The sequence below is a fragment of the Eptatretus burgeri genome, chromosome 11, assembly GCF_056783735.1.
Source record: "Eptatretus burgeri isolate ZD-2024b chromosome 11, Ebu_testis_v1, whole genome shotgun sequence".
NCBI lineage: Eukaryota > Metazoa > Chordata > Myxini > Myxiniformes > Myxinidae > Eptatretus > Eptatretus burgeri.
The window spans coordinates 9,997,002-10,011,011 of NC_140971.1; the positions used below are offsets into that span (position 1 = coordinate 9,997,002).

Consider the following 14,010-nt stretch of genomic DNA (forward strand, 5'->3'; position numbering starts at 1 on the left):
TACCTGCGCTAGATAAACCCTCACCACTGCCTGCGCTTGCTACACCCTCACCATTGCCAATCTCCCTCTGCAAATTCAACCGCATTACTGGAAGCCAACATGAGTGAATTTCCTGTTCCTTTATACTCTTTAATTATCCACAAAGGGATGGACTTTATCCAATTTATATCTCCTCCAGGAAAGCCAATTCATTACAGGAATTGTTTCCCACATGCAGGAGATGGAATGAGGTGGCAGACACGTTCTTCTAAATAAAGTGATTTATTCAAATAAATAATGACAAGGGGAGTCGACACAACAAAACTCAGACAAATAAATCCAGCACAAAAAGACAACGAAAAAAGGGAGGGATGAAACAAACTTATTAAACCCTGTGTGGCACCAACACATACACTTACTCCAAACAATGGGGAACAGGCAAGGATTTTGGGGGGGGTCTCTTACAGTGATCCTCATACTGCGGGTGATGTCACGCCGCACTAAAATCAACCTCTGTGCTGCGGCTGAATTCCGTTGCTTGCACGTTCTTCTCTTCATTTTCTCATTTTGAATTTCTCCATTTCACAATCCAATCCCAAATGAGTACATAATATGATCCTCAGAATAACTAAGTTGTAATCTGTTGCACTTCCTGAAATAGTCTGTTCAGTGTGGGGTATTGACATAGAGCGTTGTGGGGGCGTGGAGGAGTTGTGATAGTAGTCACGTGTCTGCAATGCATATAGCTGTTCTTGCCCGCTAGGGACTTGTAGCACCAGTTAGCAGCATGTGGTATCATTAGCAGTGTCTTGTGGGTCGTGTGCCTGTAGGGTGCATCGAGTGCGTACTAAAGTGGTTACGGGCATCCTACGCCTACCCTCTCGCTCGAGGCAATAAAGCGGAGTTGTGTCACCCTCCGGCCCGTGTCTGCCTGTTCACACCTCTGCCACGACACTACAGTTTGGCGACGAGGCTGTTTCGGATCGACGTGTGCAGAGTGCCTATTTTCCTCGGCGTTGACTTTGAGTCGTTGCCGGGACAATTAGATTGTCGGGCGCACAGAGCGCCAGGAGAATCAGCACAGCTCGCGCGGTACGAGTTCGATCACCTGGCGAGGAGCCCAGGGACGCGATCGCGAATTTTGCCGAGCGGGTGGGGCATCTCGCCGGCGCCTGCAAATTCACGTCGAGTGATCGGCAGGCCGGGCTCGAAGATCGTTTTATTTCTGGTTTGCAAGAGTCGGAAAAGGTTTCTGCAATGCCACGGCTAAAGGACGAGGACATTGCATTCGACTCAGAAGCGGCGTCAGCCGTCGCACAGACTCTGAGGGATGTCTGGCCCCTCGATAGCCAGAGCATGACAGGTGGTCCGGAGGTCCGCGCGGTGTACCAAGCGCCCACAGCCGTACGCACAGTCTTCGGTGCGGGTCGTGGCCAAACGTTGCAACGCGGCCAGTCGGAGGACGATCTGAACACTCAGGGACATCTACGGTGTGTGTGCCAAATGTCATTGGCCACCATAACAGTCATGGATGGCGATGTACGAAGCGACCCCAGCGACACGGGGCGAGATCTACAGCCGGTACGATGTTTTGTGCAAGACGTACTCTTTTACGTCCCGGGTCGAGACCTGCAGCCTGGGCAAGGTTTTGTGGATGGAATGCCGATCGTGTTTCGGGTTGATACCGGAGCGGCGGTGTCGATCATAAGCGAGCGCACCGCTCGTGCACTCCCCGGTCTACGCCTTTTCAGGTCTACCCTCGCGTTGCACAAGTATACCAGTGAAGCGCGACCAGTGGTTGGCAGGGCACACGTCTTGGTCGCCCATCAAGGTCAGCGGGTCGCGCTCTCGCTGTTCGTGGTGCGAGGGGAGGGCCCCGCCCTTTTGGGTCGGAGCTGGTTGGCCCGCATTCAACTAGATGGGACGGCGCCAGTCATTCACCTTGGACGTCCCGTGCCGAGCCGATTAGAGAGTCGGTGGGAGGAGGTGCCTCTTTCGGAGTTCGTACCTCCAGGTGCGCCTGTGTATCCTTTGGGCCCCGTACCTCCGTTTGGGCCCAGGCCTCCCTCGAGACCCGAGGGCGAGGTCCCGGCGGCAGGGGCCATGGCGATACAACTTGGGTTTCTGTTCATTTTTTCCTGCAACTACGATATACTGTTCCGGAGCAACGGGGACCGTGCCAGCTGCGACGGACTCTTGCTCTTGCGTTGCGCGGAAGGTCCACCTTCATCTGGGTCAACCAACCGGGTTGATGTGTTGGCACTGTTAGTAAAGACAACCAGGCAAGGATAACCAGACAAGGACAACCAGACAACGCCAACCATGTAAGGACAACCTGGCAAGGACAACCAGGCAAGGACAACCAGGCAAGGAAAACCAGGCAAGGACAACCAGGTAAAGACAACCTGGCAAGGACAACCAGGCAAGGACAACCAGGCAAGGAAAACCAGGCAAGGACAACCAGGTAAAGACAACCAGGCAAGGACAACCAGACAACGACAACCAGGTAAGGACAACCTGGCAAGGACAACCAGGCAAGGACAACCAGACAACGACAACCATGTAAGGACAACCAAGCAAGGACAACCAGGCAAGGGCAACCAGGCAAGGGCAACCAGGCAAGGGCAACCAGGCAAGGGCAACCAGGCAAGGGCAACCAGGCAAGGACAACCAGGTAAGGACGACCAGACAACGAAAACCAGGTAAGGACAACCTGGCAAGGACAACCAGGTAAAATAACCCACAAATGGAGATGATAACCAATATGAAAACCTGAGTCTAATCTTCGTTTAGTTCTATTATTTTAAACCACGTGACACCTCCATCTCCAAATAATCTATCTCATCGCTTCTGCTGGGCTCACAGGATACGTATGAAGTACAGGCATAACTCACTGAGCTGTCTAACCTGGATTCGAATCAGGAAATGTGCTGTGTCAGGAATCTATCTTCTCCCATATCAATTTCCCTGTTTTTCCAAAATATTTACACATAATTAAGATCTGATGGTCCAAGAACCCTTTTACCTTCGACTGAACTCTCAGGGGGTGTAACTCTGTTCTGGTTTACAAAACGGTCTTCAAAACAAACGTCAAAACCAACACAGCACTCAAGATGCTGCAAAACCAACGGAATGGTCACCAAGGGGTGAGGTCTGGGGAAGATCTCTTCCACCAATCACTACACCTGTTCACAATCACCAAACTACACCTGAACTCTACCGAGCAAGTTCCAAACAGGATTGAATGGTTAACAAGAGGAACTCTGACACAACAGGAGGCCATTCGTGTCTACAGTATATCAACACCACATTTATTCAATCTCTCAGTTTATCAACATTAGTTTACTGGTGAAAGTGGAAGTGGGGGTGGGGGGGGAGGGAGTGTAGGGAGAGCTCATTCAGCTCCAATGTGCAGGTGAGGATATATCAGCAGAAGTCCTTGGTAAAATACCGCAATAGAAAAAAAGAAAAAAAGGAAGCCTTTTATTCTTGTGCCGGTTGAAAGAGATAAAAACTAGGAGGTTCAATAAGGAATTTCTTGAGTGGTTGAATGCACCTGGCACTTAAAGAAAAGAAGAGAGTAAAATGAGTTCAACTACTTATTGATTTATTCAAAACATTGGATTGGGTAAACTTACCATGGATTATATGAAGATAGTTTTAGGCTTAGGAAGGAAGTACAGGCTGTCCACAAAGTATTGTTCCAGTTTAAAAATTATATAATATCCACTGATCTCTATTATACTGACTAGACAGTGGGTCAGGCGTGTAGGATGAAGTCACTGGATGCCACCTTGAAGCTCCCATAAAACCTGCAATGCACATGCGCAGCACATGTTTTAATGTTGTGTTAGCATTCACTCCTCTATAAAATGATTCTGAGTTAATCTTCTTCTGAATTCATCAGCTTCTTGCTCACGAAACTCACATGAAGAATTCTACCCTCTTGCCACTCCAAAATAACAGCTCCAATACCATGTCAGAAGCCTCAATCCTGAGCTCAAATGAGTCACTAGGGTCCAGTAGCCTCACAATGAGATTGCTCATGAGTAGTTGCTTGAGGATCTTCTCTGCCTTCTCTTGAGCATCCCTCCAGACCACCTTGCTGGGTTAACCCTCGGTGAAATCCATAAGTGGTACAGCGATGGCCACATAATTAAGGATGTAGTCCTGGAAGTACCCTTGTCAGACCCAGAAATGGTCGTACCTCCTTATTTGTTGTAGGCCACAGCACATCCTTGATCTTTTTCATATTATCGTTGTGACAACCAAACAAACCACATTCCATGTGTGACACACCAAACTCATGTCGTGCATCCGGATTACACTCTGATGGTCTGGTCAGGAGGAGGGCTGTGGACATTCTGCAGTGAACCTCCCTAAGGGTGGCCACCATGTGTGGGAACAGACCAAAATGTCATTATTGTAGGTTTCAACATTTTACATCTGCACTCAGCAGCATCGTCATGCCCCATACAAACATAGCTTCTGAATCCCCAATTCAAAAAGGCATCTTCAGAAGCTCGTTGGTGCCATCTGTCATAAACGCTGTTTTATGTATATCTTCCTTGGCTACCGGTATCTGCCAATACCCATTGTTCAATCAATTTTCGTAAAATGCATGTCTCCACTGAGCTTCAGGAAGAGGTCACCAATGGTCATCATTGGTTCTGGATCTGAGAGTGATCTTTTGAAACTTCTGGTAATCAACATATGTTTTGCCCTGTTCTTACAAACTATCACGGCTGGTGATGCGTAGGGTAAATCCAACAATCGGGTCCAGTAACCTCAAAATGGGCTTGCTGATATTCCTATCTCCGACATCTCTTGTATTGATAAAGGAATAATCTCATGTGTGATGCTGTGTGGTATTGGGTGTAGTTTTAATCTTACCGCATCATCCTCTTTCCTTGCCAGGTCCAGCCTGAGCTCCAGGTACATTGCCAACTATAAAGTCATAGATTGTTTCCAGGAGGTATTGGCTTTCATCTGCACCAATCAGGTAAGTAGTATCTACCTCTATCTTGACTAATGGCACGTTTTGTATGACATTGTCAATGAGCAGCATGTTGCTGAACTTCTTCAGGTAATGATACTCTTTTCATGAACTCCTTTACCCCAACTCCGCTGCAGCCCGTGTCCCTCAAGACCTGCATGGAAGAGCTACCGTCCTCCTTCAGTACTTGGATTTGTCTTCTGACTCCAAAAAGAGGTTGGGTACAGGCAGACTTTACCAGCAGAAACGTCTTGCCACTTGCAAGCAAAAAATGGTCCTCTCCAAAACACAGTTCCAATTCAGTAGGAGACATTTCTATATTGGGGACTCCATTATTCACCAGGCAACAATCACTCGCCTTAATAACTTTGCATTTACAAGAACAACCCAATACTTACTCCCTCGGACCACCCTGGACCGCTGCAGCAGCATTTTGCACACCCAACCTCACACAACCAGATAAGCTACATTCCTTTCCCACATGCCCTACCTGATTACAAAGATAAAACTGCATCTCAGAGCCCACCTTTATCTAAAGTTGGTCCATACAGACCAAGATTCTATGGCCATACCTTTCACATGCAAAACATTATCTTGGAATAATCCACGGTCTTCTCATCTCCTTTCGGCACAACAGGCTCATTCTGCTTTCCCTGAATCTTAATATTGGTACACTGAACAGCCATTGACCGATGTCCATTATGAGTCATCAGGAAAAAATCTGCATCCCTGCATCTCTTAAAGATTCTCCAGTTCTCTCTCATGCAAATGAGCAGATAAATCCCTTGGGCATGCACAAATAAACAATCAAGTCACACAGGTCGTCAACGTCTGTTTGAGCTTTGAGAGTTTAAACGACTTCATCAAGTGATTTGTCAACCTAACAAAAAAGTGCTCAAGGCTCTTCCATAACTCTGGCTTGACACTACTGAACATGGTCCTATAAACATCCTCAGTGAGATCATACTGCTTTAAAAGTACATTTTTGACAAGTCATAATCGACAGCTGCTGCATATGACAGCCTCGATTACACATCGTGGACTTTGCTGGTAAACAAAGCTATGAGCGAAGTGTCCCATCCTGCTTTGTCCCCCCCACTGTCGTGAACAAAATGTTCAAACCTCAGAAGCTACCATCGATTTCTAGTTCATCCCATCGACAAAGGGAAGCTTTGGAGCTCTACCCTGCAAAAGGTATTCACATTCTCTGAGTGAACTACTTGAGCATTCTGTACCTACAGATGCTTAAATTCCACTTCAGGCTGAATGCCTAAACACCGCGTTTGCTTCTAAATCTTGTGTCCCAAACCCATTGCTTTCTCTACCAACCTTTCCCAATCACACCCAGCTGTCCCTGGACTCTGTGTCCTTTTCTCGTAACAAGGTGGAGAGCTTACTATCAAACCTCGACTCAGATTCTAGAACCAGTCCAGACGGCATCAGCATACCCATCCTAAAAGCCTCCTCTGCTGCTCTTGCTCACCCTCTCTCTGTTCTATTCACCCTCTTATTTGCTCAAGGTCATGTGCCATCTGCTTGGAAATCTGCAAACATTACCGCTCTGCACAAAAAGGTGCTAAAACAGATCCCTGCAACTTCAGACCAATCAGCCCTCTCCCCAATCATCAGCAAGGTTGTGGAATCCATCATCGCTTAAGACATTAAATCCTTCCTCTTCTCCAATGGCTTGATTTGCGATCATCAATTTGGTTGAAGACCAGGTCACTCTGCACTGGATATGCTGCTTCTGCTCTCCCAACAATGGATGGAGATCCTCAATGCTGGACATGAAATCAGAGCCATCTCCCGAGACATATCGTGTGCCTTGCCCTGCTCACCAAACTCTCTTCCTATGGTATCCAAGGACATCTCCACCCATGCTCACAGACTTCCTCTCCTGTCGCAGCTGTGTGCCCCTTAATGGAGTTCTCTCATCCCCTCTTCCTGTCCAGGCTGGAGTTCCTCAAGGCAGTATTCTGGACCCTATTCTTTTTCTGGTTTTCATCAATGATCTCTCTGACTCTCTGGAGAATCCTCTTTATCTCTTTGCTGATGACTCCACCCTCTGTCGTACCATCTATCATCCCTTAGATCGGCAAGCAGCAGCCTCTTCATTCTCTGCAGATCTGGAAAAAATCACAAGCTTGTCCAACACGTTGAACATGTCTTTCAACCTTGACAAATCTCACACTCTCACTATGTCTCTTCGAAAGGACCATCTTGAAACCTCCACATCTACTTTCTCAACAATTCTCTTAAAGAAGTCCTTTCATTCAAGCTTCTGGGTCTCACTATCTGCAATGATCTTTCCTGGGAAAGCCACATTTCCAAACTGGCCTCCAAACCAGTTGCCGACTGGGCATCCTCCGTCATGCAAAGTCCTTCCTTGGCACAACTGAGCTCCTGACCACATCCAAAGCTTTTGTCCGCAGCCTGATGGAGTACTGCTCTCCCCTCTTGGCTGGTGCTCCTGCCTCTCACCTTTCTCACCTTCATGCTGTGGAAAACAAGGAATTTGGGATCATTGGTATCATCCGCGATGAAGCTGAGTCTTTGGGTCTCTCACTCTCACCACAGGCAGGTCGTTGGTCTTTCTGTCTTCTACTGTCTCCTCTCTGGCCTTGCCCCCTCCCCACTCTGTCTGGAATATGTCCCCCCCCCATATTTCCGCAGGGAGCCTCAGGTCTGCCAGCAACCCCCCTTATGGTAAAACTACCAAAATCAATAATCACTCCTCACCTTCACTCTTTCATTCCTCTTTTTTTCCCGCCTTTGGAACAAACTTCCACACTCTCTTCAATCCCACTCTTCCCTCCAGGTCTTCAAAACAGCTGTTCACCACCATCTCTCATCTTCCCCCATCCAAAACCACAATCTTATCTACTCCCCCTAATCCACCCCAAACCCACCGCCTTCAAAATCCATGCTTTCGTTCCTGAAAATCCCTGTCGTGTAATTACCTGAAAGTCCCTGTAGTGTCCATCTTGTTTACCCTGTGTACCCCACCCCATCCCTCTCCCTTCCACCGATCTAATGCCTTTGTTCCCCATTGTTTTTTCATTCTCTCCCACCCCTCTTGTCTCCTGCTCCCCTTGTAGATTCTGTGTGTTAGCTCTCATACGAGCCTTGATGGTGTATACAAAAGAACACAATCCCCTCCCCACCATGACTCTTCAAACCCCATCAGCACCCCCCCCCCTCACCGAAAGTCCTCAACCACCCCTTCCCGAAGTTTCAACATATTTTCCAAATTCTGTCTCATCCTTGCTCTCCCTCACTCCCTCCCTCCTCAACCCCAAGTCCTCAAAGTCCACCTCATAACCTTAAGTCCTCACCGTCCCCCAACTAACCCTAAAGCATTAATCCTCTCCACACTCCAAGCCTTCAAAAAGCCCCTCCAGACAACTCCTCAACCCCCCCCTAACCTCCTCACACAGAGGGATGCATCGACGTCAGCCTCGACCTATCCATTATCCTTCACTACCGCTATTCTCAGCTCCATTTTTTTTTACCTCTACCTTATTCTCTACCATCTGTTCTTCTTTCTCTACGTTCCCCACTATTTATTCACCCCTTTTCTTACATTCTTTCCTCACGACTCCTATTTACCCTTTTAAACCATCCTACCCAATATCTATTTCATTTTGTCCCTCTTCTAACTTCCGTGCAAGACCAGAAAAGGCCTTGAAGGTCTTGGTTTCCATAGTGCCAAGCTGAGCAAGATGTGAATTTGTTGGAGTAGGTTTTTCATTTTTTTTTTTTTGGTCTTTTTTTCTTGTTCTTATCGAAAAAATATTGAAACGGTTGTGAGCGCAGGGTGGAATTTGTGTCCCCCACCCCCCCCCCCAGGTAAAAAATTTTACCATGCAGGTAAAAATCACAAACACATAAATATTAGTCAGTTATTTCCTTATTCTGTTTAGAAGTAAGGTCACTTGCATTTATGTAACAAATATGCATTGTGCATGTGAGAAGTTAGGGTTTTTATCCCCCCTTTCTATTTCTCTCTCCCTTTCACTTCTATCTCTCTATTTCTCTATTTCTTTATTTCGAACATTCTCTTACACTGCACACCATTCTGTGGCATCCACTTCATGATACATTCACAAACCATGGCTTTGGGTTTGACGCTGGCGGCATCGAAGCGGAAGCCAAGTTGACACTGGGGTTCCAAGGGTGAAGATGCTGGAAGACACAAGAACCTTCCACCCTCGAACCCCTTGAATCTGTGTGACGCAGATGCAGCACAGCTGGGCCAATCAGAAGATGACGCGTGGGTTATCGCAGCTGCGAAGGAGTGCTTTCCCACAGGCTGGCAGAGGATAAAAAGGCAGACTCAAGTCAGTTTGTTCTTTCCAGCAGGAAAGACATCAAAACAAAAGATGAAGAGAGAGCCGTTCTGGGTCGTGGTGTTGGTCAGTCCAAGCAGAGTGACCGCAGGTTCGCTGAGAGCATGTCAGAGTCCTTATTATTTTCTTATCTTCCTCTACAATCTCTACCTTCAACCATCCTCTGTCATTCCCCGGGTGTCCGGATCCAGTATTGTACTTCATGATAAGTGATTGTTCGTAAGTGCTCCAGGGTGGGAATGATCGTGTAAGGGTGAGGGTGAATGCATATGTGTTTTATACGTGTTTGGAATTGTTTGCAATACTGTGTATTATTTCTACCATTTTCTGAGGTAACAATTTCTCCCACCATTTATTTGTATTTGAATTTCCCCACCATTTTCTCTTACCTGATCGTTTCTCCATCATTTTCCACTCTTTCGTTCCTTTGCTTGCCTTTAATAAATCCATGAAAGTGTTGATACGCGTCTTGATTTATCCTGCTTGGTGTTGGTTCCCAGAGGTGTTCCTGGGGGGGGGGGGGTGGGGGGGAAATTGCTTTGAGACTAGTTGTAATGGCATCCCACTTAATGTGGCACGCAGTGTTGGTTCATTCGGCCAAGTAATTAACCACCGCTTAGTCGCTGGCATGGTTCCCTGTCTACCAAGCTAAATTCACCGGCAAGTTAAATCGACTTTGGGCGTGAGGATCCGGCCTGAGTCAAGCGTGGTCTCTCAGGACTCTTGGAGTTTTCCGTTTGTTGTAGTCATGCATAATTTGCTTTTAAAAGTTCATGAAGGATGCTCTTCCAGTAACATGTTATAAAGTAATACCTTGTGTTTGGCCTTTCCCAGAGAAAAGGTTACTCCAACAGTCCAAGGTCTTGACACTGTAAGTTCTTATACTGTTAGTTGTTGCTCTTGATAGTTATCTGTGTTACACTGTTATAGTAGCTCGACAGATATATTGATAACGGTTTACTATTACAAATACACTGCTTAGCCAAAAGTATGTGGACACTGTGCTGTATCACGTGATTGGGTTTTCGTATATCATGCCTCGCCCGCTAGGGGTGGCAGGAATGTACTTCCGGTCGCGCAATAAAGCGGAGTTGATGCTGGCACGCTTGCTTCTCATGTTCCACTGCACCTCGTACACTATAGTCGGCTGACGAGGATGATTGAAAACGGACATGTGCCTGTTTTCGTCGGAGACGACTTCGAATTGTTTTTGGAGCAATTGGGATGCTATTTCCACGCGAATGATGTGGTCGACGAGAGCAAACAGAAGTCGATCTTGCTCGCTTCGCTTTCGGCGGAGCATTATCGACTACTGAGTGATTTGGTGGCGCCGGACAAGCCCCGTGATGACGGGCTGTCGTTTCAGGACATTGTGGAGAAGATGAAAGCACACATGGCGCCGGAGAAGTCATTACAGCTCGCTCGATACCAGTTTGATCACCTCTCGAAAGGGGCAGAGGAACGCGTCACTGATTTCATGGCGCGGATTAAGCATTCTTCCGTGGCCTGCAAGTTCACGGTGGGGGAGCGTCCAGCGCGGCTCAGAGATCGTTTTATCGCTGGTTTACAAGATGCGAAGATGGTTTCAGCGGTTCTACGGCTGAAGGGTGAAGCCATTACATTCGACTGGGCGGTCAGCACGGCTACAGCGGTCAAGCAGACTCGCGGGGATGTTCGAGCCATCACCGGCCACGCGGGGTCGCGAGCACCCCGGGACGCACGCTCGACCTTCGGTGCGGGTCGGACGTCGCCGCGCGGCTGCACGTGCGGCGAATTGGCCCCGCGGACTTGTTTGGGATGCGGAGGTCGACACCTGCACCGTGCGTGCCCGTATAAAGGCACCGTGTGTTTGAATTGTCACAAGGTGGGTCATCTGAAGCATGTGTGCCGTGGGGCGCCGGCCACCGTTAGGGTCATGTACAGCGATGTGCGAGGCGACCCGGGGCGGAACCGGCGGCCGTTGATGGGCCTGTTTTCAATTGGCCCGGTGGCGGCGCACCCGATGACGGTGGAAGTCGAAGTGAACAAAACGCCGATCACTTTTCAGGTCGATACGGGAGCGGCTGTGTCGATCATCGGCGAACAGACCGCGCATAGACTCAACGGCCTGAAGCTTATCAGGTCCAACCTCAAGCTGTTCACATACACCCGCGAGAAGATAACGCCAGTCGGGATGGCAGACGTGTCTGTGCGGTACTAAGGCCAGGTCGCCACGCTTCGGGTGTACGTCGTGCGGGGGAGGGGACCGTCTCTCCTCGGCCGAGATTGGCTGGCCCGCATCAGGCTAGACTGGGCCGCAGTTCACCTTGTGCAACCCGTGCCAAGCCGGTGGGAGGATCAGTTGGAGAAGATTCTTCAAAGACATCAAGGTTTGTTTTGCGACGACCTTGGGAAACTCAAGGGCATGGAGGCAAAACTCTTCCTGAAGGAGGGGGTGGTTCCTCGTTTTTGTAAACCACGTCCGGTGCCGTATGCCCTGCGGGACAAGGTTAAGGGTGAACTGGATAGGCTGGAGGCCTGTGGAGTGATCGAACGGGTGTTGTACTCAGATTGGGCCACCCCGGTTGTCATGGTGCTGAAACGGAATGGAGACGTCCGATTGTGCGGGGACTTCAAATCCACGGTTAACCCGGGGCTCAGCGTGGAGCAATATCCACTGCCGTCAATCGATGAAATATATGCGCGATTGGCGGGGAGTCAATACTTCACGAAGCGAGACCTGCGTGATGCATATTTTCACCTGCTGATGGATCCCGGGAGTAGCGAGCTTTTGACAATCAACACGTGTCAAGGACTCTATCGATATACCCGACTCTGTTTTGGGATTGCTTCGGCCCCAGCCTTGTGGCAGAAAGCCATGGATCAAGTTTGCATTGGCCTGCCCGCTCAGACCTACCTGGACGATGTGCTCATTGCGGGGAAAACGGCGGATGAGCACCTGGCGAACATTGCCCAAGTGCTGACAAAGCTAGAAGCGTGTGGCCTGCGCTTGAACAGGGACAAGTGTGCGTTCTTCAAGCAGCGCTTGGAATACCTCGGGTACATCATCACAACGGAGGGGCTGTTGAAAGGTCCTCGGAAGGTGGAAGCGATTCAACACATGCCACCGCCTCGCGACAAGACGCAGCTGCGCTCGTTCATTGGTATGGCCCAGTATTACCAAAGGTTCGTGCGAGGGCTCAGCTCACAACTTGCGCCGTTAACACGGTTTTTTTTTTTTTGTATACCTTGGTTGAGGCTCGTATGAGAGCTAACACACAACTCACAGCAAGGAGGCATGAGACAAGAGGGGCGGGAGTGGAAGGGACAAAACAGTGGGGAACAGACACATTAGGAGAACTGTGGAAGGGAGAGGGATGGGGATGGGACGGGGAACATGGCGAAGAGAAGATGGACATTTCAGGGACTTTCAGGAAGGAAAGCAGGAGAAATGAAGGAAGAGGGCTTGGGTGGATTATCGGGGGTAGAAAAGATCGAGGATTTGGATGGGGGAAGATAAGAGGTGGTGGTGAACAGCTGTTTTGAAAGCCTGGAGGGAAGAATGGGAAAGAATAGAGTAAGGAAGTTTATTCCAAAGGCGGGAAAAAAGAGGAATGAAAGAGTGAAGATGAGCAGTGATTCGTGATTTTGGTAGTTTTACCAGAAAGGGGTTGTTGGCGGACCTTGAGCGCCCTGTGGAAATGTGGTGGGGACAAATCGCAGAGAGAGCAGGGGGGGCAAGGCTGGAGAGGAGTCGGTAGAAGACAAAGACCACCGACAAACCTGCGGTGATTGAGTGAGAGGCCCAAAGACTCAGCTTCAATGCGGGAGATGCCGATGATCTTAAATGCCCTGGTTTTGACAGCGTGAAGCCGAGAAAGGTGGGAGGCAGGAGCACCAGCCCAGAGGGGAGAGCAGTACTCCATCAGGCTACGGACAAAAGCTTTGTAAGTGGTCAGGAGCTCAAGAGGGCCGAGGAAGGACTTAGCACGACGGAGGATTCCCAGTCGGCGACTGGCTTTTGAGGCGAGGTTGGAAATGTGACTTTCCCAGGAAAGGTCATGGCAGATAGTGAGACCTAGAAGCTTGAAAGAAAAGACTTCTTCCAGAGGATTGTTGAGAAAGTGGATGGGGGGGTTTTGTAAACGGTCCTTTCGAAGAGATTTTTTTTTCGATGTTTCATTGCTCAGGAAGGACGAGCGCTGGGCTTGGGGGCCTGCACACCAGGCGTCGTTCGACCGCGTCAAGCGGCTGCTCACAGAGGATACGGTCCTCGTGCACTACGAGCCTGCGCGTCCGCTCCTATTGGCATGCGACAGCTCTGCATATGGCATCGGGGCAGTGCTCTCCCACAGGATGGACGATGGTTCCGAGCGGCATGTTTGTTTTGCATCCCGGACCCTGTCCACAGCAGAGCGCGGATATGCCCAGCTTGAGCGTGAGGCTCTCAGCCTCGTCTGGGGTGTGTGGAGGTTTCATCAATACCTGCTGGGGCGGCATTTGACTTTGCAGACGGATCACAAACCGCTTCAATTCATCCTGAGACCGGAGGGCGGGGTGCCGGTGGTAGCGGCCGCGCGAATACAGTGGTGGTGTCTGTTTCTTGGTGCTTACGATTATGATATTCAGTTCCGAAGCACCGAGAAGCATGCTAACTGTGACGGGCTCTCACGCTTGCCGTGTGCGGAGGGTCCAGCTGCGTCTGAG

At 49.2% G+C, this 14,010-nt stretch overlaps 1 protein-coding gene across 4 annotated transcripts in view; it reads right to left on the reverse strand.

Moving 5' to 3' along the window:
* The window catches only part of FAM204A (family with sequence similarity 204 member A), a 37,566-nt gene that overhangs the window by 19,158 nt on the left and 4,398 nt on the right, over nucleotides 1-14,010 (reverse strand). For 2 of the 4 annotated variants that reach the window (XM_085845176.1, XM_085845177.1), the window contains exons 2-4: nucleotides 9,714-9,832; nucleotides 9,087-9,287; nucleotides 3,729-3,791 (exon numbers count right to left, since the gene is read on the reverse strand). In XM_085845176.1, the coding sequence (XP_085701302.1) occupies nucleotides 3,729-3,786 (58 nt within the window). In that variant the 5' untranslated portion in view covers nucleotides 3,787-3,791; nucleotides 9,087-9,287; nucleotides 9,714-9,832. The remainder of the gene's footprint in view (nucleotides 1-3,728; nucleotides 3,792-9,086; nucleotides 9,288-9,713; nucleotides 9,833-14,010) is intronic. The other 2 variants (XM_085845175.1, XM_085845174.1) reach the window with 1 other exon arrangement.